This window comes from Megascapheus bottae, chromosome 31 (genome assembly GCF_031878675.1).
Source record: "Megascapheus bottae isolate mThoBot1 chromosome 31, mThoBot2.hap1, whole genome shotgun sequence".
NCBI classification, from domain to species: Eukaryota; Metazoa; Chordata; class Mammalia; order Rodentia; family Geomyidae; genus Megascapheus; species Megascapheus bottae.
In genome coordinates this window covers 7,512,765-7,535,659 of record NC_143539.1, presented here as the reverse complement: position 1 = coordinate 7,535,659, position 22,895 = coordinate 7,512,765, and the positions used below count along the sequence as shown (strand labels likewise).

At 52.0% G+C, this 22,895-nt stretch overlaps 2 protein-coding genes across 2 annotated transcripts; both read left to right on the top strand.

Moving 5' to 3' along the window:
- Positions 1-3,329: 3,329 nt before the first annotated feature.
- Positions 3,330-8,391, top strand: Kcnk6 (potassium two pore domain channel subfamily K member 6). Its single transcript, XM_090322118.1, has 3 exons — positions 3,330-3,664; positions 7,245-7,640; positions 7,745-8,391. The coding sequence occupies exons 1-3, from the start codon at positions 3,343-3,345 to the stop codon at positions 7,969-7,971; spliced, it is 945 nt and encodes a 314-aa protein (XP_090178244.1). The 5' UTR covers positions 3,330-3,342; the 3' UTR covers positions 7,972-8,391.
- A 3,543-nt stretch (positions 8,392-11,934) lies between these two features.
- Positions 11,935-22,326, top strand: LOC150043896 (uncharacterized). The gene is made up of 6 exons (XM_090322898.1): positions 11,935-14,875; positions 14,966-15,019; positions 20,033-20,106; positions 21,087-21,159; positions 21,646-21,781; positions 21,918-22,326. The coding sequence occupies exon 1, from the start codon at positions 11,972-11,974 to the stop codon at positions 14,642-14,644; it is 2,673 nt and encodes an 890-aa protein (XP_090179024.1). The 5' UTR covers positions 11,935-11,971; the 3' UTR covers positions 14,645-14,875; positions 14,966-15,019; positions 20,033-20,106; positions 21,087-21,159; positions 21,646-21,781; positions 21,918-22,326.
- The last annotated feature ends 569 nt before the right edge of the window (positions 22,327-22,895 follow it).

Here is a 22,895-nt window from a genome sequence, read left to right as displayed (position 1 = left end):
AGAATCTCACGGGGACTTTTCTGCTGTGGCTGGCTTCAAACTGGAATCCTCAGACCTCAACTTCCTAAAGTAGCTAGGATTGCAGGTGTGACCCACTGACACCTGGCTATTTTATCTTCTTTCTATTCTATTTTGTGACAACACTTATCTATCAATCCATGGAGGATTAGTTCCAGGCTTCCAGTGGATACCAGAATCCTCAGGCATAAAAACTTATGTATATGGGGCCGGCAGTTTGGCCTAATGGTAGAGTGCTTGGTGATACTCTTATCTCCAGTTAACCAACATAAAATCTGGAAGTAGAGATATCATAAATGCACTTAGTATATATATTTTCTTTATTTACATATAGATAGTCAACCAGATCAAATCCAGGGACTCATATAAACTAGGAACATGCTCTACTGATGAACCTTAACCTCTGGTTCTTTAAATCATTCCATATTATTTATTACATCTAATATGACATAAAACACATTTAAGTAGGTTTTTTCACTGTGTGTGTGTGTGTGTGTGTGTATTTGTGCAGGCACGTGTGCATACATGCACTAGTCCTGGGGCTTGAACTCAGGGCCTGTGCACTATCCCTGAGCTTCTTTTGCTAGCACTCTACCATTTGAGCCACAGAGCCACTTCTGGTATTTTCTGAGTAGTTTATTTGAATAAGAGTTTCACAAGAGGGGCCGGGATTTTGGCCTACTGGTAGAGTGCTTGCCTAGCATGCACGAAGACCTGGGTTCTATTCCTCGATACCACACATACATAGCAAAAAGCTGGAAGTGGTGCTGAGGCTCAAGTGGTAGAATGCTAGCCTTGAGAAAGTCCAAGGACAGTGCTCAAGCCCTGAGCCCAGGACTGGCAAAAAAAAAAAAAAAAAAAAAAAGTTTCACAAGAAGTGGTGCTGTGGCTCAAGTGGTAGAGCTTGAAGAGCTCAGGGATATTCCTCAGGCCCAGAGTTTGAGCCCTGTGACGGAAAAAAAAAAATCCCCCTAAAACAAAGAAAACAAATTAAAAAAAAAAAACTAGAACTTTTAATAAAGAATGCCTAAAGATTTTTATTTATTTATTGCCAGTCCTGGGCTTGGCTCAGGGCCTGAGCACTGTCCTTGAGCTTTCTCAAGACTAGAGCTCTACCACTTGAGCTACAGCACCACTTCCAGCTTTTTCTATGAGTGTGGTACCAAGGAAGTGAACCTGGGTCTTTGTGCATGCTAGGTAAGCACTCTACCAGTAGGCCAAACTCCTGGTCCATCCTAAAGATTAAAAAAAAAAGAATCTCACAGAGGGTGGGAGTTTGGCCTAGTGGTAGAGTGCTTGCTTACCATGCACAAAGGCCCAGGTTCACTTCCTTGGTACCACACTCATAGAAAAAGCTGGAAGGGGTCCTGAGGTTCAAGTGGTAGAGTTCTATCCTTGAGAAAGCCCAAGGACAGTGTTCAGGCCCAGGCCTGGCCAAAAAAAAAAAAAATAGTCTCTCAGACATTCCTGCCTAGGCTGGCTTTGAACTGCAATCCTCAAATCTCAACATGAGTAGGTAGGATTAAAGGCATGACCTACCAGCACCAGGCTTTCTATACTGTTTCAAGAATAGTGAAGTGAACTGGGAGCCATGGCTCAAGCCTGAAATCCTAGCTACTCAGGAGGCTGAGATCTGAGAATCAAGGTTCAAAGCCAGCCCGGGTACAAAAGGACCTGAGATTCTTATCTCCAATGGACCTCTAGAAAACGGGAAGTGGGGCTTGGTAACCTTGAGCTGAAGAGCTCAAGGACAGTACCCTGGCTGAGTTCAAGTTCCATGACCCACCAAAAGAAAACAAAAAAAAATAAAAGGAAGAATAGTGAAGCAAAACAATTATATGGACACATTCACTACAGATTTGAACTCAGATAGTTGCTTTACTACTTGAACTATTTCCCTTCCCTTGCTCTTTTTGCTTTATATTTCAGGTAGAATCTCAGGTTTTTCTCCAGGGCCAGCCTCAGGCCATGAATTAGAGCCCTAAGCATCTGGATCTTAGGTATTTACCACCACACTTGGCTTATTGATTGGGATGAAGCTTTGATACTTTTTATTCTTGCTGGTCCAGTTCCCCTGTTTCTTTCCTGTGTCCACTGCCGGTGTAACTGGTTATACTTGGCCTATATTCCATTTGTAAACTTAAGTTTTCTTATCTGCTGTTATAATTCAGAATTACAACAGGAGTGGTTGAGAATTAAATACACACACAAGTGGCCACTCTGCTAATTGGCAGCTATTCATACTATTTTTTATTACCATCTATCTTGTCCTAGGGATTATCAGTCCCATATTGGGCTCCCTTCCAAGAATGGCCACACTTTTATAAATAGACCCGGGTTCCTCCTATCTGAACTGGGTTCCCAGCCTCACCCCCCATTCCTGTGTGGGTTCATAGTGGTTTGGCTTCTGGGCTGCCCTTCAGATGGCTTCTAGGAAGGTACTGAGTTCTTGCTCTCAGCCCTCAGGGGTTGGAGGGGGAGCAGAAATCCTAGAAGGACAGAAAAGGAAACACCCCCCCCTTCCCCCAATTAGGTGCTAGAGATGAAATTCTGGCTTCACACAAGCTAGGTGAGCAGTGTAACCACTGCTACAGTCCCGTGCCCCCTCTTAGAGACATATTTTGTACTTTGCCTAGTAGCCTGGCTACCTTCTGCTCCCTCCTGATCTTCTCCTCCCTGTCCCCCCCCCCCCTCCAGGAAGTTCTCTTGTTTTTATCTCTCTAGGCTGAGTTATCTTCCGGCATCTCAGCCCTGGTTGGCTCTACAGTCAGACTGACAGTGTCAGTCCCCCTTCTCTTCCTCCCCAGAGATGGTGTTGGTCTCTTCTGTGTCCCCAGTACTTCCTGGGTATACCAGGGGGACACCTGAGCAATGATGAGTCAGTGAGATAGCCAGGCCATCCAGCACAGCAGGGAAAGCTATGGTAACCATCATGGTGGATTAAGTTCCCGGGGGATGGATGGATGCCAAGCAATCTCGCCCCCAGGTGAGAAGATTTGGGCCAATGGAGGGAGGGAGATTGCAATTTGACTCCCACCCGGCTGCAGAGCACAACCTAAGCACCTGGGGCCCTGGGGCGTCGACTCGGCCTCCGCCCTCTCCCAACTCCAGGCGTCCACACCTCTAGCGTGAGGGTGTGTGAGTGTGTCTTTGGGCGTGCCTCAGTTTCCCAGCGCAGGCGTTGCTCCAGCCAGCCCCCTCCCCCGTGCTCCTCCCTCTTTTCCTTCTTCCTCTTGGGGCAGCGTCTTGAGTTCTCTCCCGGAACTGGCCCCGGGGCCGGCGGGGGGCCACGTCAGCGGGGTGCCGGCCGGGGAAGGGGTGGCCATGCGTCGGGGCGCCGTCCTGGCGGGCGCCCTGGTGGTCTATGCCGGCTACCTGGTGCTGGGCGCGCTGCTGGTGGCTCGGCTGGAGCGGCCGCACGAAGCCCGGCTGCGAGCCGAGCTGGGCGCCCTGCGGGAGCAGCTGCTGGGTCGCAGCCCCTGCCTGCCCGCGCCCGCCCTGGATGCCTTCGTGGAGCGGGTGCTGGCGGCCGGACGCCTGGGGCGCGCCGTGCTCGCCAACGCCTCGCACCCCCAGAACACCTCGGACCCCGCCTGGGACTTCGCCTCTGCGCTCTTCTTCACCAGCACGCTGGTCACCACCGTGGGTATGTGATTTTTAGGGACCCCCCCCCCGCCCCGACTTCCCGATCCGGGACAGAGATCCCCTTAACCTACCCTCCCCCCCAAAAGAGAGGGCCCGACTCCCCGCCCGCCCTCCTCCCCCCATTCCAAGCCCTGTGCAGTCCTCGAGGACTGGGTCTTCTCCTGGTTCCAGCACCTCCCGACCCAGGGGCCCCCGTCAGTCCCCTCTGGGGCTGGGACCCAGAGCTCTGGTGGCTCAGGCCTGTCATCTTAGCTACTCAGGAGGCTGAGATCTGAGGATCACACAGTTCGAAGCCAAGCTGGGCAGAAAATGTCTGTGACACTCTGATCCCCAGTTACCCGGCAAATAGCTGGACGTGGAGCTGTGGCTCCAGTGGAAGAGTGCTAATTAAGCCTTGAGTGAGAAAGCTCAGGGTCAGTGCCCAGGCCCCAAAGCCACAGGACCAACACCAAACAAAGACTGGGAACTTTCCACCTGCCATTCTTCCTGCTTTCTCAAGGGGGCCTCAGCCACACCAAGACCCTTATCCCTGTCTCTTGGTACATCCACTCCATTTTCTCCATTTTCTGGGACCCCCTCCATTCCAGTCCAGTCTCTTTACCAAGGTGCCCCAGCAGGACCCGCCCCTTCCCCCCAAGGGTGCCATCCACCACCAAAGACGTTTCTCCACTTCTCTGCATATCTGGCACCCTCCTGAGAAGGCCCCAGACCCAGAACACCCACCCCACCCTCCTTTCCTGTGGTCTGACACCAGCATGGGTCACCCCCACCTCCACATTCCTCCCAGCAAGGATGGTGGTTCCCTGGATCTGGGCTTCCCAATCTAGTGGCCTAAATGACTGTGTGTGTGAGCAACCCTGCCAGACAGGCCCCTCACCATCCAGAGGGACCAATGACTGTGCTGGCCCCTCAGTCAGGACTCCCAGCCCTCTGTCCCCAGGGGGCCTCCAAACTGAAGACTCCCCACAAGGGCTATTTATCAGAGTGCGGCCTGGAACTCAATGTGTACTTTACCCTGTCCTCCATCTCCAAATCCTCCTGCCTCTGCTGTCCCAGTGGTGGGATTACAGATGTGTGCTACCATCTCCTTCCTAGACCTGGCACTGTAAGAGTCTCTTTAAATGCATGCATGAGGGCGGAGAGTTTGGCCTAGTGGTAGAGTGCTTGCCTAGCATGCTCAAAGGCCTGGGTTTGATTCCTTGGAACCACATATATACAAAAAAGCCGGAAGTGGTGCTGAGGCTCAAGTGGTAGAGCTCTAGACTTGAGAAAAATCCAAGCACAGTGCCCAGGCCCTGAGCTCAAGCCCAGGACTGGCCAAAAAAATAAAAATAAATAAATAAACTCATGAATGATACTTCCTCCCCTTCTAGACCCTGAAACTCCCCAGTAAGATTCCCAGAACTCCTGGACTACTGGGGACTCTAGTGCCTTCTATGCAGGTCAGGCCCTGGCTCTGCACTGGCTGTCCCTGACCTCAGATACCTTGCTCACTTCAGGTTTCTCATGCAAGTCCAATTCCTAGGGACCTGGAACCCATCCAAACTCCTCCAGATCCACAGCTAGCACTTCCTTTCTCATCCAGTACCGTCTAGCGTGTGTGGGAACTAAGAGGCTCTCCCTGGAAGGCACTTTAGCCACTTCTCACCCAGATCTGTCCCTAGCACCCACTGGAGACACGTCCCGGGTGGTGATGGTGGTGTGGTGGTGGTAGGCAGTCCTGGGGCTTGAACTCAGGGGCCCAGTGCTATCCCGGAGGTTTTTTGCTCTAGATTGGTTACCATTTGAGCCGCAGATCCACTTCTGGCTTTTTGCTGGTTAATCGGAGATAAAAAGGTCTTACAGATTTTCCTGAGATCCCCAGACCTCAGCCTCCTGAGTAGCTAGGATTACAGGGGTGAGCCACCAGCAGCCAGCTTCACCCTTCATTCTTGGCATGCAGCAACGAGCGGGGCCTCCCTAAGCTTGTCTACCCCGTCATCTCCTATTGGGCATCTTGAGGTCAAAGGGTCTTGTGCTTGAAGAGCCACTTCTGATCCATTTTTAATCCAGGAAAACCCCTGTTGGTGCCTCTTCTTCCTTTCTTTAGGCCTGGAATTCCAGTATCTGTTTTAAATCAAATCATTGTCCCTTGATGTGAACATAGTGATGTGGCATCTTATGCCTAGCTCTTCTACTCTAGAGGCAGACACGGGGAGGATTGTGGTTCAAAGCCAGCCTGACAAAAAATGTCAGTGAGCCTCAGGGAGCTGAGATTGGAGGATCTCTGTTGGAAGCCAGCTCAGGCAGTAAAAGTCCATGAGGCACTTATCTCCAGTTAATCAACAAAAAGCCAGAAGTAGAGCTGTGACTCAAGTGGAAGAGCACCAAACTTGAGCAAGAAAAAAAAAACATGCAAGAAACATAAGGTCCTGAGTTCAAGTCCAGCACACCCACATATGAAAAAAGTTATGGAAGCAACTGCAATCAACAAACCGGGTTGTGGTTGTGTGAGCGTGTCATTCCAGCTATCTGGGTTCAAAGGTAGGACCACTGTGGTCCAAGGTCTGCCCAGACACACAGACCCTACCTGAAAAACAACTAAAGTGAGAAGCAAACCAAAAAGTTGGGCATGTAGCTCAATTGGGAGTGCGCTTGCCTAGCAAGTGTGAGGCCTGACTTCAGACCTCAATACCACAATAAATAATTTGAAAAACCCAAAAGACCAGACTCTGGGAAGTCCCTACCTTCTTCCCATAGCAAACCTGGAAAATTCCTCCCTGGCCACATCAGATTCCCCCACCCCACCCTTAGCCATGTTCTACCCCTCCTTTCCTCCCCTGGTCCAGTCCTGGGGCTTGAACTCAGGATTTGAGCTTTGTCTCTGAGCTTCTTTTGCTCAAGGCTAGTGCTGTACCACTTGAGCCACAGCATCATTTCTGTTTTTTTCTGAATATATGAGAGTGAAGAATTGAACCCAGGGCTTTGTGCATGCTAGGTAAGCACTCTACTACTAGGCGAAACTCCCCGCCCTGGTGATGTTAGAAGTCCTGCCTGAATAAAGCACACCACCCATCCAGAGAAAGAAAGGTTTAATGTCAGAGAGGCTGACAGGCTGCTTCCATCTGGATGGAGAACAGTCACTGCTGCTAAGCTAAGGGAGTGATTATAGGGAATGGAGAGAAGGGGAGGGATGGGAAAGTGGAAGTCTTCCTGTTGTACACAGGAAATTGGTGGTAAGGTGGGGGGACAGGGAGCAGGAAATGGATTGTGAAGGGGGTTGAGGTCATGGTCAGGCCAGGTCAGGGTCACCGAGATGCAGGCAGCCAGGTGGAACCTGAGCAGCCAGAAAGACGGCCACCACAGGATGACTTCACCACAGCCAACACATAGACTTTCCTGCCTGAGCTGGCTTTGAACCATGATCTTTAGATCTCAGCCTCCTGAGTAGCTAGGATGACAGGCGTGAGCCACCAGTGTACTCACTTTTAGCTTTGCTTTTGTTTCCTGGTTCGTTGACAATCAAAAGTCTCTGGGTGGAGGGGAGGATTCTGGCCTCCGTGGTGTCCCCAGTGGGCCAGTGGACTCGCTCTCACCCACAGGCTACGGCTATACGACTCCACTGACCGACGCCGGCAAGGCCTTCTCCATCGTCTTCGCCCTGCTTGGCGTGCCCATCACCATGCTCCTGCTGACTGCCTCGGCCCAGCGCCTGGCACAGCTGTTTACCCACCGCCCCTTGTCTTGGCTGAGCCTGCGGTGGGGCTGGGATCCTCGGCAGGCAGCCCGCTGGCACCTTGGAGCCCTGTTAGGGATCATCATGGTGATTTGTTTCCTGGTGCCAGCTGCCATCTTTGCCCACGTGGAGGAGGCATGGAGCTTTCTGGATGCTTTCTACTTCTGTTTCATCTCTCTGTCCACCATCGGCCTGGGGGATTATGTACCGGGGGAAGCTCCTGGCCAGCCATACCGGGCCCTCTACAAAATGCTGGTCACAGGTGAGTTGGGGGGCAGCACTTGAGGCTCGGGTCAGATCAGGAAGAGGCCCCTGTCCTGGAGAGCTGACCCCTCATGGATTTCTCCCCCCCTGCCATGTCTGCAGCATATCTCTTCCTGGGCCTGGTGGCCATGGTGCTGGTGTTGCAGACTTTCCGCCATGTGTCTGACCTCCACGGCCTCACCCAGCTCATCTTGCTACCCAATCCATGCCCTGCCAGGCTCTGGGAAGAAGAAGAGGAGGATCACACGGACATTCTGGAGCGCCAGCCTGAGCTACACCAACACCTGTCCACCGACGCGCACGCCAACTATGAGTCCATTGCCAGGTAGCTGGGGAGAAGCTGCCTCGCCCAGCAGGAAGGACTAGGCCTGGGCGATGGGGCCCATGTGGTGGAGGCTAGCACTGACCCGGCACTGGGTGTGGGCCAGGCATTGCCATTGATTCTGTTTCCACATCCTAGGTTCTTCTGGGCACCAAACACTTCCTTTCTGTGTGTTTGTTTTGTGCCCATCCAGGGACTTGAACTCACGGTTTAGATGCTCAAGGCTAGCACTCTACCACTTGAGCCACAGCTCCACTTCTGGCTTTCTTGGTGTCTGACTGGAGGTGAGAGGCTCACAGGCTTTCCTGCCCAGGCTCACTTGAAACTGTGACCCTCAGATCTCAGCCTCTTGAGTAATTAGGCTTATAGGCAAGAGCTACCAGCACCTGTCGTGATCTCCTAGTTCATTTTCTTCTTCCCACCCCACTCAGGTGCCTCTGTCTTCCTCTCTTGCTGTCCCATTTTGACTGACCCTCTTACTTATTTATCCCATCTGCTTCTGTTAGACTGTCAGCCAGAACTCCATTTTAGGCACTAGGCCAGTGGCTTTATAGTGGACAGGTGACCGGTCCTCTGTAAGCTTAGATGTCTTCAGCTGTCATATACAAAGAAGGTACTCATTGATCCAAAAAGCCTTCCTTTATGCTGGCCTTGTGCTAGGGACACAGTGCTGAGGGAGGTGACCCTGGGCTTGGCAGGCCTAGGATTCACAGCCCGGATGCAGAAAGATCTATTCACAAGCAACATTAACTCTCTAAAGGGTGGGATGTCCCTGGGCAAGGCAAAAAGGAAAAAAAAAAGTGCACAAGCAGATTGTTCAGGGATAATGTGGGGGAGGTATAAGGCATAGGAAGCAGAAAAGATCATGGAGGGCTTCCTGGAGGAAGAGCCAATTGAGCTAAGACCTGATGAATAGACAAGAGGAGACAGTGTCCCTGTGTTATTATTCTCAGGTATCTCCAGGGAGCAGGGCTCAGGCAAAGAGCCCTGAGATGGTCATAGTTGGGTGAGAGCATCTTCTAAGTCCAAACATAGGACCCTAGCCCAGAGCCCAAAGGCTCCATTGTAACAGCTGGCCCTGTTTACTGGACACTTGGTCATTGCCCTGGACTGTGAACTCAGCTGCTTGGGCTCAATTCTTGGACCTGAGGGCCACTACTCTACCTCTGTTGCTGTGATATGGTGACCATCCTGGCTGGGGTTAGAGCTCAGGGTAGAGTACTTGCCTAGCATGCACAAGGCCCTGGGGTCTTTCCTCAACCACTGGAAAGAAAATGGTGAGCGTAGCAACGATGCCTTTAATCCTAGCTACCCAGGAGACTGAGATCTGAAGCCAGGCCGGGAGGAAGTTCATGAGACTCTTAACCAGCAAAAAGCTGGAAGTGGAGGTATAACTCAAATGATAGAGCATTAGCCTTGGGTGAAAAAGCCACGTAAGAGTTCAAGGTCCTGGGCCGGGTGTTTGGCCTAGTGGTTAAAGTGCTTGCCTAGCATGCACAAAGACCGGGGTTCGATTCCTTGGTACCACATATATAGAAAAAGCCGGAAGTGGTGCTGAGGCTCAAGTGGTAGAGCTCTAGCCTTGAGAAAGTCCAAGGACAGTGCTCAGGCCCTGAGCTCAAGCCCAGGACTGGCAAAAAAAAAAAAAAAAAAAAAGAGTTCAAGGTCCTGAGCTCAAGCTCCATTTCCTGCACAAACAGAACTGAAAGAGAAAAAGAAGAGCCAGATGCTGGTGGCTCATGCTCACAATCCTAGCTAGCTATTCAGGAGGCTGAGATCTGCAGATCATGGTTCAAAGCCAGCCAGAGCAGCTAAGTCCATAAGACTCTCATCTTCAATGAACCATCAGAAAACCAGGAGTGAAGCTGTGGCTCAAAGTGGTAGAGCACTAGACTTGAGCAAAACAGCTCACAGCTCAGGGACAGTTCCCAGGCCCTGAATTCAAGTCCCACAACTGACCAAAAAAAAAAAAAAAAAAAAAAAAAAAAAAAGCCGGGTGGCTCATGCCTGTATCCTAGCTACTCAGGAGGCTGAGATCTGGGGATTGCAGTTCAAAGCCAGCTCAGCCACTAAAAAGTCCGTGAGACTCTTATCTCCAATTAATCACTAAGAAAGGGGAAGCGGAGCTGTGGCTCCAGGGGTAGGGCAGTAGCCTAGAGCTGAAGAGCTCAGAGACAGTGCCCAGGCCCAGAGTTCAATTCCCATGACCAGGAAAAAAAAAAAAAAAAAGAACTAAAGGTATAAAGGAGTAAACAGTGGAAAGGAAATCTTTCTCCTACACTCAGCATTTGCAAGTTAATTTCTTCAGTCTCCCTCCGGGCCCACAGGTGTCATTTTTATCCTACACAAATGGAGATGTGGTGACAATTTCAGACTCTGGAGACAAACCCCTGAGTATGTGTGAACTCTGTCACTCCCAAGCCATGTAATGGCTTTGTGCAGGGGATTTCACTGCCTCAGTTGGCTGGTTTGTGGAATGAGATGACCTCACTACCTCAGGGACTTGAGCACTTAACCTATCTGGACCTCAATAAAATGTTGCCTAAGTTTTCTTCTCATTCCTTGTCTCTTTGTTGTTGGTGCTCTACCAACTGAGCTATGCCTTCTTCCAACCCGCTTTCCCCCTAGTTATTTTCAAGGTAGGATCTTGATGTATGCCCAGCTTGACTTGGAATTAGCTCTTCCTACTTGTGCTTCTGTGTGTCACTGAGGCTATCAGGTACACATCACTGCACCCAGCCAATGTGCTTTCACCACAGTTGGGATTCTAGGCTTGTACTATGCTCACCCATTGGTTGAGATTGCGTTTTGTTAAATTTTAAATTTTACATTCCAACTGCTTTTCATCTTTTTTTTATTTTTTGTCAATCTTGGGGCGTGAACTTTGGGGCTGGGCGCTATCCCTGATTCTTCAGCTCAAGGCAAGCATTCTACCACTTGAGCCATTGCACCACTTCCTCATCTTTTATGCTTTGATCTCTCAAGTAGCCAGGACTAAAGGTCTAAGCCAATGTACCAGGCATTGGTGGGTGGTGCCTGTAGCTACTCAGGAGGCTAAGATCTGAGAACAGTGGTTCAAAGCTCATGGACTTTTCTGAACCGGCTGGCTTTGAATCTTGATAGCCTTCTAAGTAGCTAGGATTACAGGTGTGAACCAACAATGGCTGAGGAACCTTCTCTTCCCTCCTCCCTCTCCCTCCTCCTCATCGTCCTCCTCCATCCTGTAGCTTGAACTCAGGGCCTGGACACTGTCCTGGAGCAGCCTCCACGTTAGCACTCTTACCACCTGAGCCACACAGCACCACATCCAGCTTCATCTGTGTATGTGGTATTGAGAAGAATCAAACCCAGGGCTTTGTGCATGCTAGGCAAGCACTCTAATACTAGGCCACACTTCCGGCCAAGAGGAACTTAATGGCCATTATTATTATTATTATTATTATTTTGCCAGCCCTGGGGCCTGGCTCAAGGCCTGGGCACTGTTCTTGGACACCTTCTGGTCCTCCTGAGCAGCTCGGCGGACAGGCGCGGGTCTCCCGCACTCCGGTGCCTGGGCGCTCGAGCTCCGCCCCCAGGCCTTTCAGCGTCTCCTGGCGTGCGTGTGGGGGCGGGGGGAGGAGAAAGTACACGTCACCAAGGAGACCGGCGCGTTACCATGGAGACAGACGCGCTACGCAGGCCCGCCTCCGGAAGACGGAAGCGGGTTGCGGAAGTTTATGGGCGGCCATTTTGAGAACGGGCAGGAGGGACGGGACAAGCGCTGCCAAGCAACGGTTGGCCGGTTCAAACCAAGTGACTGGTACTACGGGGCGGGGAAGAGCGGGCAGTGCCATCCCAGGGGGGATGCGGGGGGGTGGGGAGGGGTTGGGAAGGGGCGGGGAGGGAAAAAGACCGGGGAAGGGCTGTAGATTTTGTGGGACCCGTGAGTGGAGGGGCGAGGGGAGGCCTTGGAGGGCTGCGAGAGGGCGTGGCGGGCGGCGGGGGCGTGGCCGGGGCCGGGCTGGAGGATGAGCGGCGGCGGCCTCCCGCGCTGGGGCGTCGAGCGGACCCGAGTTCACGGCGTGGAGAGGGGGCGTGACAACAGGTGGGGGGAGAAGGTGACGCGGCTGGTGGGGAATGTGAGGATCGTGAAGACGGGCTGGGCGTGGAACAAGGCGCGGGATGAGGAGAGGGCCGCCGGCGAGGCGAACGTCCCCGGGGAGGAGCTGTTCAAAACCGAGGACAAATTCCAGGACCCCGAGGTATTCGGAGGGGAAATGCCGCTCTGCTGGGACGACGAGGCCTACGGCCTCCGGGAGGGTTTCTGCAGCGTTGGGGAGCGGTGTCGGCTCCGGGAGACATGCTTTGTGGGTGAAGATCCGTGTCGGTCCCGGGAGGGATTCAGTTTGGGCGAAGAGCTGCGCCGGTCCCGGGAGGGGTGGACTAAAGACATCTACCGGAGAGAGGAGGGATCCCAGAGTGTAGACAGACTCCTCCGAGGAGAGGAGAAATCCTGGGGCGAAGAGAAATACCGAGGCCTGGGGGCGATCCCCCTACTCGAAGAGCGATACCGAAGCCGGGAGGGATCCCGGGGTGAAGTGCAATACCGAACCCCGGAGGAATCCCTGGGTGAAATGCAATTCCGAAGCCTTGAGCGATCCCTGGGTGGAGAGCGATACCGAAGCCTTGAGGGATCCCGGGGTGAAGTGCGTTACAGAAGCCAGGAGGGATCCCGGGGTGAGGTGCGTTACCCAAGCCTGGAGGGATCCGGGGCTGAGGTGCGTTACCCAAGCCTGGAGGGATCCCGGGGTGAAGTGCGATACCGAAGTCGGGAGGGATCCCGGGGTGGAGAACGATACCGGAGCCTGGAGGGATCCCAGGGTGAAGTGCAATACCGAAGCCGGGAGGGATTTTTGGGCGAAGAGAAATACCGCAGCGGGGAGGGATCCCGGGGTGAAGAGAAGTGCCGAAGCCGGGAGGGATCCCTGGGCGAAGAGAAATATCGAAGCCGGGAGGGATCCCTGGGCGAAGAGAAATACCGAAGCCGGGAGGGATCCCGGGGCGAAGAGAAATACAGAAGCAGGGAGGGATCCTGGGTGGAAGAGAGGTCGCGAAGTGGGAGGAGGTCCCGAACCGGGGAGAGGCTCTGGGGCGAAAAGAAACAGCGACACCAGAGCAGATCGCTGGTGGAAGAGCCGTCTCGAGGTAGCGAGGGACCCTGGGGCGAGGAGAGGTTCGGTGGAGAAAACAGATTCCTGTGGGTGGACGAAAAGAACAGAGACCGGGAGGGATCCCGAGCCGAGGACACAGTCCTGCCAGAAGAATGGGCCCAGAAGGAGAATGGGCGGGGCGAGGACCAAGTCCTGGGCCGGGAGAAGTCGGGGAGCCCGTGGAAGCTGAGCAGGGACCCCTCCCGAGGGGAGGAGCTGTTACTTGTAGAGGACCAAGTCCTGGGCCGGGAGAAGTCGGGGAGCACACGGAAGCTGAGCAGGGACCCCTCCCGAGGGGAGGAGCTGTTACTTGTAGAGGACCGAGTCCTGGGCCGGGAGAAGTCGGGGAGCACACGGAAGCTGAGCAGGGACCCCTCCCGAGGGGAGGAGCTGTTACTTGTAGAGGACCAAGTCCTGGGCCGGGAGAAGTCGGGGAGCACACGGAAGCTGAGCAGGGACCCCTCCCGAGGGGAGGAGCTGTTACTTGTAGAGGACCGAGTCCTGGGCCGGGAGAAGTCGGGGAGCACACGGAAGCTGAGCAGGGACCCCTCCCGAGGGGAGGAGCTGTTACTTGTAGAGGACCGAGTCCTGGGCCGGGAGAAGTCGGGGAGCACACGGAAGCTGAGCAGGGACCCCTCCCGAAGGGAGGAGCTGTTACTTGTAGAGGACCGAGTCCTGGGCCGGGAGAAGTCGGGGAGCCCACGGAAGCTGAGCAGGGACCCCTCCCGAGGGGAGGAGCTGTTACTTGTAGAGAAGGGACGGGGCGAGGGCCGAGTCCTGGGCCGGGAGAAGTCGGGGAGCCCACGGAAACTGAGCAGGGACCCCTCCCGAGGGGAGGAGGTGTTACTTGTAGAGAAGGTGCGGGGCGAGGAGGCCTTGCTGGTGGACCTACCGGTTAGGGATCCCGGGAAAAGCTGGGAGGTGGGGCTCGAGGAGTGGCTGGGACGGAACGCGGAGAGGAAGCGGAGAGCGCACTCCCCGTGCCAGAAACTCAGGAGTGGGCGTGGCACGGAGAAGGCCCGGGAAGAGGGCGCCGAGAGGGGTCAGAGCAGGCCGAAGAGCCACCACCGGTCGTTGAGCAAGGCCGCAGACTGGAGAAAGGGGAGCTGTGAAGGAAAGCGGGAAGGTAGGGAAAGAAGCGAGAGCAGAGCCAAGAACAAGGATGGGGTCGCGGGTGGGAATAGGACGACGGATAGCAAGAAGGGGCTGCTCAAAGGACGAAACCGAGACCGGCCAAAGTGCAGTGACCCGAAACCGAAAGAGGGAGGAGCCAAGACCAAGGGCGGGCGAAAGGAGCCCGACGACAAGCGGCGCCGCAGCGTCAGTAGGGGCGGGCCCAGGAGCAAGAGCCGGGTGCAGGCCGTGGTCGTGGCCGTGGCCGCCAAGGGGCGCAAGAGCCGGGCCGGGGGCCGGAGTAAGAATGGAGGCGAGTGCATGAGCAGGAGCTTGGCCAAGGGTAAGAGGAAGGTTGGGGCGAAGGGCAAGACCTGAGGCCCCGACAGTAGCGGGGCGCGCTGGAGCCTGTGGAATCATCCCGAGCTGTCTGGACAGCCCTGGAGAGCCGCCTCCCGTGCCGCCATCGAACCTGGCGTAATCCAGGCTGCATTGTGCGCTGCCCAGCCCTGTAGGGCCCAGAGGAGAGACGGAGACAGGCAAGTCCTGTGGTCGCTGCTGGAGATGCTGCGTTCTGTGACCCGACCTTCGCCCATTGACCTGCACGAGGTGAGGGGGTGGGGCAGGAGAAACGGGCTAGGGGAGGGGGTGCACCACTGCACGGCTTGGGTCTGGACGTCTGGCTCCCCTCTCTTACAGAACTACCTGGGCGTCCCTTACTACCTGAAGATCAGCTGCTCCTGTGAGGGAGAGGTGAGTGGGTGCAGTCGGGGGGTGAGCTGACCCTGCCTCAGTTTCCCCTTCGCTAACATTCTGATAAAAGCAAGTATCAAAGTGAAAAGATAGAAATGCAGGATTGAAGATTATATATGCACAAGGATCCACTGCCCTACCAGGGATCGAAGAGGAGCTGCTTTCACTTTTTTTTTTTTTAATTGAAATGTAGTTCATACTATAACATTCTCATTAAAAAAAAATGTTTACAGTGCTGGATTCCAGAGCCTTGGCATGTTAGCCATGTGCTCTACCTGAACTACATTCTAGCCCCAAATGCAGTATTTGGAAGTGTGTACTTCCATATTTACTTATTTATTTTTTTGTGGGTTATGGGGCTTGAACTCTAGGCCTGGACGCTGTCTCTGAGCTCTTCAGCTCAAGGCTACCACCCTACCCCAGGGCCTGGGCTCTACCCTAGGGCCTGGGTACTGCCCCTTAGCACTTCACCTCAAGATTACCACCCTACTCCTGGAGCCACAGCCCCACTTCCCGTTTTCTAGTGGTTAATTGGAGATGAGTCTCACTGTCTTTAGTGCCGGCTGGCTTTGAACCTCGATCCTCAGATCTCAGCCTCCTGAGTAGGTACGATTCCTGGTGTGAGCCATGGATTGTGGGACTTGAGCTCTATTATTTGCTAGTACTGAATCTTGAACTCAGTCTGGGCGTTGTCCTTAGCTTTTTTTTGTTCGAGGCTTGTGTTCAGCCACTTGAGCCACAGCTCTACTTTTAGATTTTTGGTGGTTCATTGGAAATAAAAGTCTCATAGACTTTCTGCCCTGGGCTGGTTTGGAACCATATCTCAGTCTGTCCTGGGCACTCTCCCTGAGCTCTTTTGCTCAAGGGTAGCACTCTACCATTTTGAGCCATAGCTTCGCTTCCAGTCTTCTGGTGGTCTCATGGCCCTTCCTGCACAGGCTGGCACTTTGAAAAGTGATTCTCAGATCTCAGCCTCCTAAGTAGCTAGGATTACAGGTATGAACTACCAGTGCCTGGCGTATTACAGTTCTCAGTTCTCTTGTATTAAGGTTCTTATTTAAAAGTTGCTTTATATCCTGAAATATGATGTGTTTTGAAGAAATTTCCATGGACTGATAAGGGTGTTCTATGGCTGTTGGGTGGAGTAGTCTATTGATTATTGATGTCTGTTAAGTCTATTACATGTATAGTTTTTTTGTGTGGGGCGGCGGGGGGGGGGGGGGGTGTGTGTGTCATGGGGCTTGAACTCTGAGCCTGGGCACTGTCCCTGAGCTCTTCAGCTTCAGGCTAGGGCTCTACCCTTGAGCCAACCCTCACTTCCCATTTTCTAGGAGTTAATTGCAGATCTCAGATCTCAGCCTCCTGAGTAGCTAGGATTACAGGCGTGAGCCACTGTACCTGCCTTTAGATGTAGTTTTTTTTTTTTAATTAGGATAATTTTGCAAGGAAGAGATATATTATATCTCAATCAGCCTCTCAATTAATCTTCCTTTTCTCTTCCATAGCCCATCTTTTGGAAATATTAGGGTTTAAACTCCAGGTCTTAGGCTTATTAGTGAGGCCAGCTCCCTGCCACTTTTGCCCCATTCCTGGCGCTCCTTCCTCACCTTTCTTTCTTCTTTTTTTGTGACGTGGCCCGTGGGTCTGAGCACTATCCCTGCGTTTTTTTGCTCAAAGTTGACTCTCAACCACTTGAGCCACAACTTCACTTCTAGCTTTTTTTGCTGGTTAGAGACGAGAGTCACACGAATTTTTCTGCCAAAGCTGACTTCAAACCATGATCCTCAGATCTTGACCTCTCCTGAGTAGCTAGAATTACAGGTGTGAACTACCAGTCCCTGTTCCTTCCCCACTTCTTAAAATAAATTTCAATAGTTTTATTATTCTATTTTCATACATTCAATCAATCAAGCCACAGTGTCAGTGAGAGAGCACACTGGTGTCTCTGTCTCTCCCTCTCTCCCATCCTTTCCCTCCCTTTCCCTCTCCCTCTCCCTGTCTCCCTCTCTCTTTCTCTTTGTGGTTCTTGTACTAGGCCTGGGCGTTGTCCCTGAGCTCTCCAGCTCAAGGCTATTGCCCTACCCTTGAGCCAAGCCCCACTTCCCATTTTCTAGAGGTTAATTGGAGATAAGAATCTCAGGTCCTTGCTGGGGCACCTGGGGCTCATGTGGTTCCCCCTAGAATCCTAGCTATTCAGGAGGCTGAGATCTAAGGATCAAGATTTAAGGACCTGAGGCTCATACCTCCAATTAACCTCTGGAAAACAGGAAGTGGGGCTTGACTCCAGGGTAGGGCAGTAACCTTGAGCTGAAGAGCTCAGGGACAGTGCCCAGGTAGAGTCCAAGACCCATGATCCACCAAAAAAAAAAAAAAAAAGCTAAGGTCCTTTTGTGCCAGGGCTGGCTTTGAACCTTGATCATCAGATCTCAACCTTGTGAGTAGCTAGAATTAGAGGTGTCAGACACCTCCTCCCCCCTAACCACTCGTGCTTGCACATGCGCTTTCTTTCTTCCTCCCTCTCCTCTCTCTCTTTTGGCCAGTCCTGGGGCTTAAACTCAGGGCATGAGCACTATCCTTGGGCTTTCTCAAGGCTAGCATTCTACCACTTGAGCCACAGCACCACTTCTGGCTTTTTTTTTTTTTTTCTTTTCCTGTGCATGTGGTACCCAGGAATTGAACCTAGGGCTTTCTGCATGCTAGGCAAGCACTCTGTCACTAGTCCACACTCCCGGCCCAAAGAGAGAGTTACTGTTTTTTTTTGCCAGTCATGAGGCTTGAGCTCAGCCTGAGCACTGCCCTTGGGCTTTCTCAAGGCTAGAGCTTTACCACTTGAGCCACAGTACCACTTTGGCTTTTTCTGTGTATATGGTACTGAGGAATCAAACCCATGTTTGTTTTCATATATACTAGGCAAGCACTCCACTAGGCCAAACTCTCTCAGTGCCCCCCCCCTCCTTTTTTTTTTTAGCCAGTCTTGGGCCTAGGCATTGTCCTTGAACACTTTTTGCTCAAGACTAGCACCCTGCCACTTGAGCTGCAGTACTTTTTTTTTTTTTTTTTTCTTTGCCAGTTCTGGGCTTAGTCTCAGGTCTTGAGCACTGTCCTTGGACTTTCTCAAGGCTAGAGCTCTACCACCTGAGCCTCAGCAACACTTCTGGCTTTTTTCTATGTATGTGGTACCGAGGAATTGAAACAGGGTCTTCGTGCATGCAAGGCAAGCACTCTACCACTAGGCCAAACTCCCGGCCCGAGCTGCAGTACTTGGTACTATGTATATAGTACTAAGGAATCGAACCCAGGAATGCTAGATAAGCACTCTACCACTAGGCTATACTCCTCCCTGCTCCTCTTTTTTTTTTTTTTGGTCCATCGTGAGGCTTGAATTCTGGGCCTGGGCACTGTCCCTGAGCTATTCAGCTCAAGGCAACCACTCTACCCCTTGAACCACAGCAACACTTCTGGTTTTCTAGTGGTTAATTGGAGATAAGAGTTTCTGGGTCTTTAGTCCCTGGGCTGGCTTTGAACCACAATCCTCAGATCTCAGCCCCCTGAGTAGGATTACAGGCATGAGCCACCACGCCTGGCTAGTTTCTTTTTTGCTTAAATGGTGTTAGGTATGACACCCACGGCCTTACACCCTCAGCCCCTCCCTCATAGAGAGTAGATGAAAGAGAGGAGACAGACAGACATTCTTTATCACCCCCAGCTTTGGACAGGTGACTTGCCCTCACTGACCATATTTTCCTAATCACAGTGAAGCTGAATAAGGACACCGGTAGCCACTTCCTACTTCTTTGTGATGCTATGAAGAGTGGAGAAGTTGGTACATGTAAGGGTCTTGGTGCTAGGGACATGGTAAATTATAGAAGGCTTTACAAATTGTCCTTTGGGGCTGGGAGTTTGGCCTGAATGGTAGAGTGTTTGCCTATCATGCACAAAGACCCAGGTTCAATTCCTCGGTACCACCACATACATAGAAAAGCCAGAAGTGGTGCTATGGCTCAAGTAGTAGAGCATTAGCCTTGACGAATGTTCAAGGGCAGAGCTCAGGTGCTGAGTTCAGTCCCCAGGACTGGCAAAAAAAAAATAATAATATAATTAGGGTCGGGAGTTTGGCCTAGTGGTAGAGTGCTTGCCTAGCATACCTGAAGACTCAGGTTTGATTCCTCTGTACCACATACATAGAAAGCTGGAAGTCCGTGCAGTGGCTCAAGAGTAGAGCTCTTAAGCCGGGTGTAGTGGTGCTTTTAATCCTAGCTACTCCAGAGGCTGAGATCTGAGGATCCAGATTCAAAGCCTGCCTGGGCACTCTCCAATTAACCTCTAGAAAATGGGAAGTGGGGCTTGGCTCAAGGGTAGGGCAGATGCCTTGAGCTGAATAGCTCAGGGACAACGCCCAGGCCCTGGAGTAGATTGATAGCCTTGAGCTGAAGAGCTCTGGGTATACTTGTCCTATTATTAGATTCTGTGTGTCTGCGTGTTTCTTTGTGTGCGCATGTGTGTGAGCGCACGCGTGCACGCACCAGTCCTGGGGCTTGAACTCAGCACGTAGGTGCTGTATCTCAGCTTCTTTGCTCAAGTCTGGTGCTCTATCACTTGAGCTCTAACTCTGCTTCCTGCCTTTTTTGGCATTTAATTGGAGATAAGTGTCTCAAGGAAGCCCTTGCCTCGGCTGGCTTCCAGCCTGATCCTCAGATGGCAGCCTCCTGAGTAGCTAAGGTTACAGGTGTAAGCCATCAGCACCTGGCTTTTAGGCTTTATTTTTAGGTAGAGATTTCTCCTGTGATATTTAAAAGGGGTTTTATGAATTTAGAGTTCACTTTACCTACCAATTTGTGTTACTCCAAGAAAGTGGGGCAGCCTTTTTTTTAGTTCTAAGACAGATCTGATATGTGTATTTTAAAGGACAGGTAAAGATGGGACTGGCAGCTAAGGGGGCGTAGAGGTTGAAAGGGGTTAGAGGTCTAAGGGGTCTCCCCCCACCAATCCCATGCTCACCTTTGGTTTTGACAGCTATATGCTGACACTGACTCTTGGTGGCCTGTGAGGAGGTGATCTGCCCATCTGTTACAGCAGCCCATGGACAAGTAAGCCTTCCTTCCCACACAAGCCGCATCCATGTCTCCCCTGCCAGGCTGGCCCTATCATATGCTCTGCCCAGGCAGAGATTAAATGGTTCTACCCAGGAGTCACAACCTCATCTGAATTCAAAGATTGAAAAGCCATGACATTCCCCATCGTGTCTGCTGAGAGCTTGGGCATCCAGGGAGTGTGCAAGTCCCTGTCCCTGATTGTTTTTTTTTGTTGTTGTTGTTGTTGTTTTTTCTTTTTTTTTTTTTTTTGCCAGTCCTGGGCTTGAGCTCAGGGCCTGAGCACTGTCCTTGGACTTTCTCAAGGCTAGAGCTCTACCACTTGAGCCTCAGCACCACTTCTGGTTTGTTTTTTTTTGTGTCTGTTCTGGGCCTTGAATGCAGCCCTGAGGACTGTTCTTGAGCTTTCTCAAGGCTAGAGCTCTACCTCTTGAGCCACAGTACCATATGCAGTTTTTTTTCTCGGTGTGTGGGACTGAAGAATAGAACCCAGGGCTTTGTGCATGCTAGGCAAGCACTCTACCACTAGGCCACACTCACAGTCATGGCCTAGAACTCTTAACCCTCTTAACCCTCCTGCCTCAACCTTCAGAATCCTGGGTCAGGTAACACAGGTATGTGCCACCATTTCTGGATTTGTGCAAGGCCCCTGGACGAGCCCCTGTCCATGAGGCTTTTCTGTCCTTTATACTTCCGGGAGGCTCTGAGTCTCCCATCCATCTCAAAGGGGACCTGAGCTTGACCCAAAAGGACCCTGTATTTGAAATGGAAGGCCCTCCTTTTCTCCTTCAAGCCATATTTCAGATAAGTCTTTATCTCCTAATGGCTTTCCCAACCTATGCAGTACCTAAAAGTGGCTTTCTGCTTTCCTGAACCCTCTGCCAGACTCTCATCTATTCCATGACCCTCTCTCCTTCCATTCCTCATGCATCCTAACCCTGATAACTGAGGTTTCTTGTCTCCTTTGTTTTTTACAGGACCAGATCCTGAGTAGACTCAGCATAGTCTTTTCTGAATTAAAGAGTGAATGCTTGCATAAAGGAACTCATGGTAGGCATTGATTGGCAGCTTAACAAAGGTGTCAGGGACTGGATAAAGGATGAACTAGTTACCGCAGAGGGGCCCAATAACTGCCTCTTGCTCAGTGCTAGGCAGTGGCTGAATGAACCAAGTAACTAACTGCCCCTGCTCAGTCCTCAACCTGTGTTTACTGAGTCAGGAGCAGGGGAGGGAGGCAGAGAGAAGACCTGGGCTTTGTGTTTGAAATGTTCCAGCTTTGCCTAATGGACAGAGGCATGGGCAGTGAATGAGAGAAGACAGACCTTGGGGAGGGTCATGTGCTCAGTGGTAGAGCAGTTTAAGGCCCTTGGCTGGATTCCCATCAGAGAGGGAGTAAGGGGGAGAGAATGAGAGCGAAAGAGATTAGAGAAAGCAGTGATGGCCTTAGAGTGCTCTCCCAGTGTGGGCAGAGGAGGGAACACGAGTGGCAAACACTAACAAGGATGGTAGCACAGGTGCATGACCTTGTTCTCCCAGGGGGCTGTGTCTGCAGAACTCCTCATGCTGAGACAGCATCTGCTCCCCTGAGTTCTTCTGCAAGATGATGCGCAGAAGATGAGCCAGGCACAAAGGCCGATCGACTTCTCCTCAATCTACCTGCTCATCTTCCACGGTGAGCTGCACCTTCGTGAGATCTCACTCAGTGGTAGTTAGGCCCTGTTCTCCACCCCTGTGTGTGGAAGTCCTGGAGCTACACCACAGGGTATAGTGTGCCCTACGCCCCCATCCCTGCTGTCTGGTGCCTGCAGGTGCTGGCCAGGTGTTTGTGGGCCCAGTGATCCTCTCCACCTTCTGCTGAACACCGCATGATGCAACTCTCCCAGAGTCTTCTCCATGTCTTCTCAGACAAGCTCCAGATAGTGCTCCAAGCAGCTCTTCAGGCCAGGGTGAACCAGAGCATCCTCGGGGAAACTGTCCCTGGCCCCTATCTCTTATGTGCTCCAACTCCCATGTATCCCCACGCCTCTCCTATTAGACCTTTCTTGGAAACATTGCCTGCTCTCTGCACAGACCTCTCTGTTTTGCTTGAATGTTTACTACCTATTCAGATCCAAATAAAGCCTCGCTTCAGAACCATCGAAGAGCCCTCCCTGGGGTTCACGTGGATTGTGCCATTCCAGCTGCACAAGTCATTAAACTATGAAAGCCTTTCTTTACCATCTGGTGAACGCTTCTTTGTCTGCATGTCAGTCACATCCCCAGATCCAGTTTGAAGAACTAGGCACCACTAGTAGAAGGTACAGAGACCAAAGAAAGCCGCACATGGATCCAGGACTTAGTCCTTATGCTTACTGGATAATTATTTGGGGACTTAGGATAGAGCTGTGTTCTTGTTTTGCTTTTTTTTTTTTTTTTTTTTTTTTTTTGCCAGTCCTGGGCTTGAGCTCAGGGCCTGAGCACTGTCCTTGGACTTTCTCAAGGCTAGAGCTCTACAACTTGAGCCTCAGCACCATTGCTGGCTTTTTTTTATGTATGTGGTACCGAGGAATCGAACCCAGGTCTTCGTTCATGCTAGGCAAGCACTTTAACCACTAGGCCAAACTCCTGGCCCCTAGAACTGTGTTCTTTAACCGCAGCAAAACTAGTAGATTTCTGTTCCTTGGGTCAGAGGAAAGGAACTGATGATATACGAATCATCTAGACCCCATATGCCTGGTTACCACATCAGAGCCATTGGGTGCCACGTGCTGGTGGCTCATGACTGTAATCCTAGCTACTCAGGAGGC

What these genes read in the sequence shown, in the direction of transcription:
- Kcnk6 (XM_090322118.1), top strand. Translation starts at nt 3,343, where the DNA reads ATGCGTCGGGGCGCCGTCCTGGCGGGCGCCCTGGTGGTCTATGCCGGC. An exon ending in CACGCTGGTCACCACCGTGG is followed by an intron (nt 3,665 to 7,244) that starts GTATGTGATTTT and finishes TCTCACCCACAG; the next exon opens with GCTACGGCTATACGACTCCA. An exon ending in CTACAAAATGCTGGTCACAG is followed by an intron (nt 7,641 to 7,744) that starts GTGAGTTGGGGG and finishes CCATGTCTGCAG; the next exon opens with CATATCTCTTCCTGGGCCTG.
- LOC150043896 (XM_090322898.1), top strand. Translation starts at nt 11,972, where the DNA reads ATGAGCGGCGGCGGCCTCCCGCGCTGGGGCGTCGAGCGGACCCGAGTT.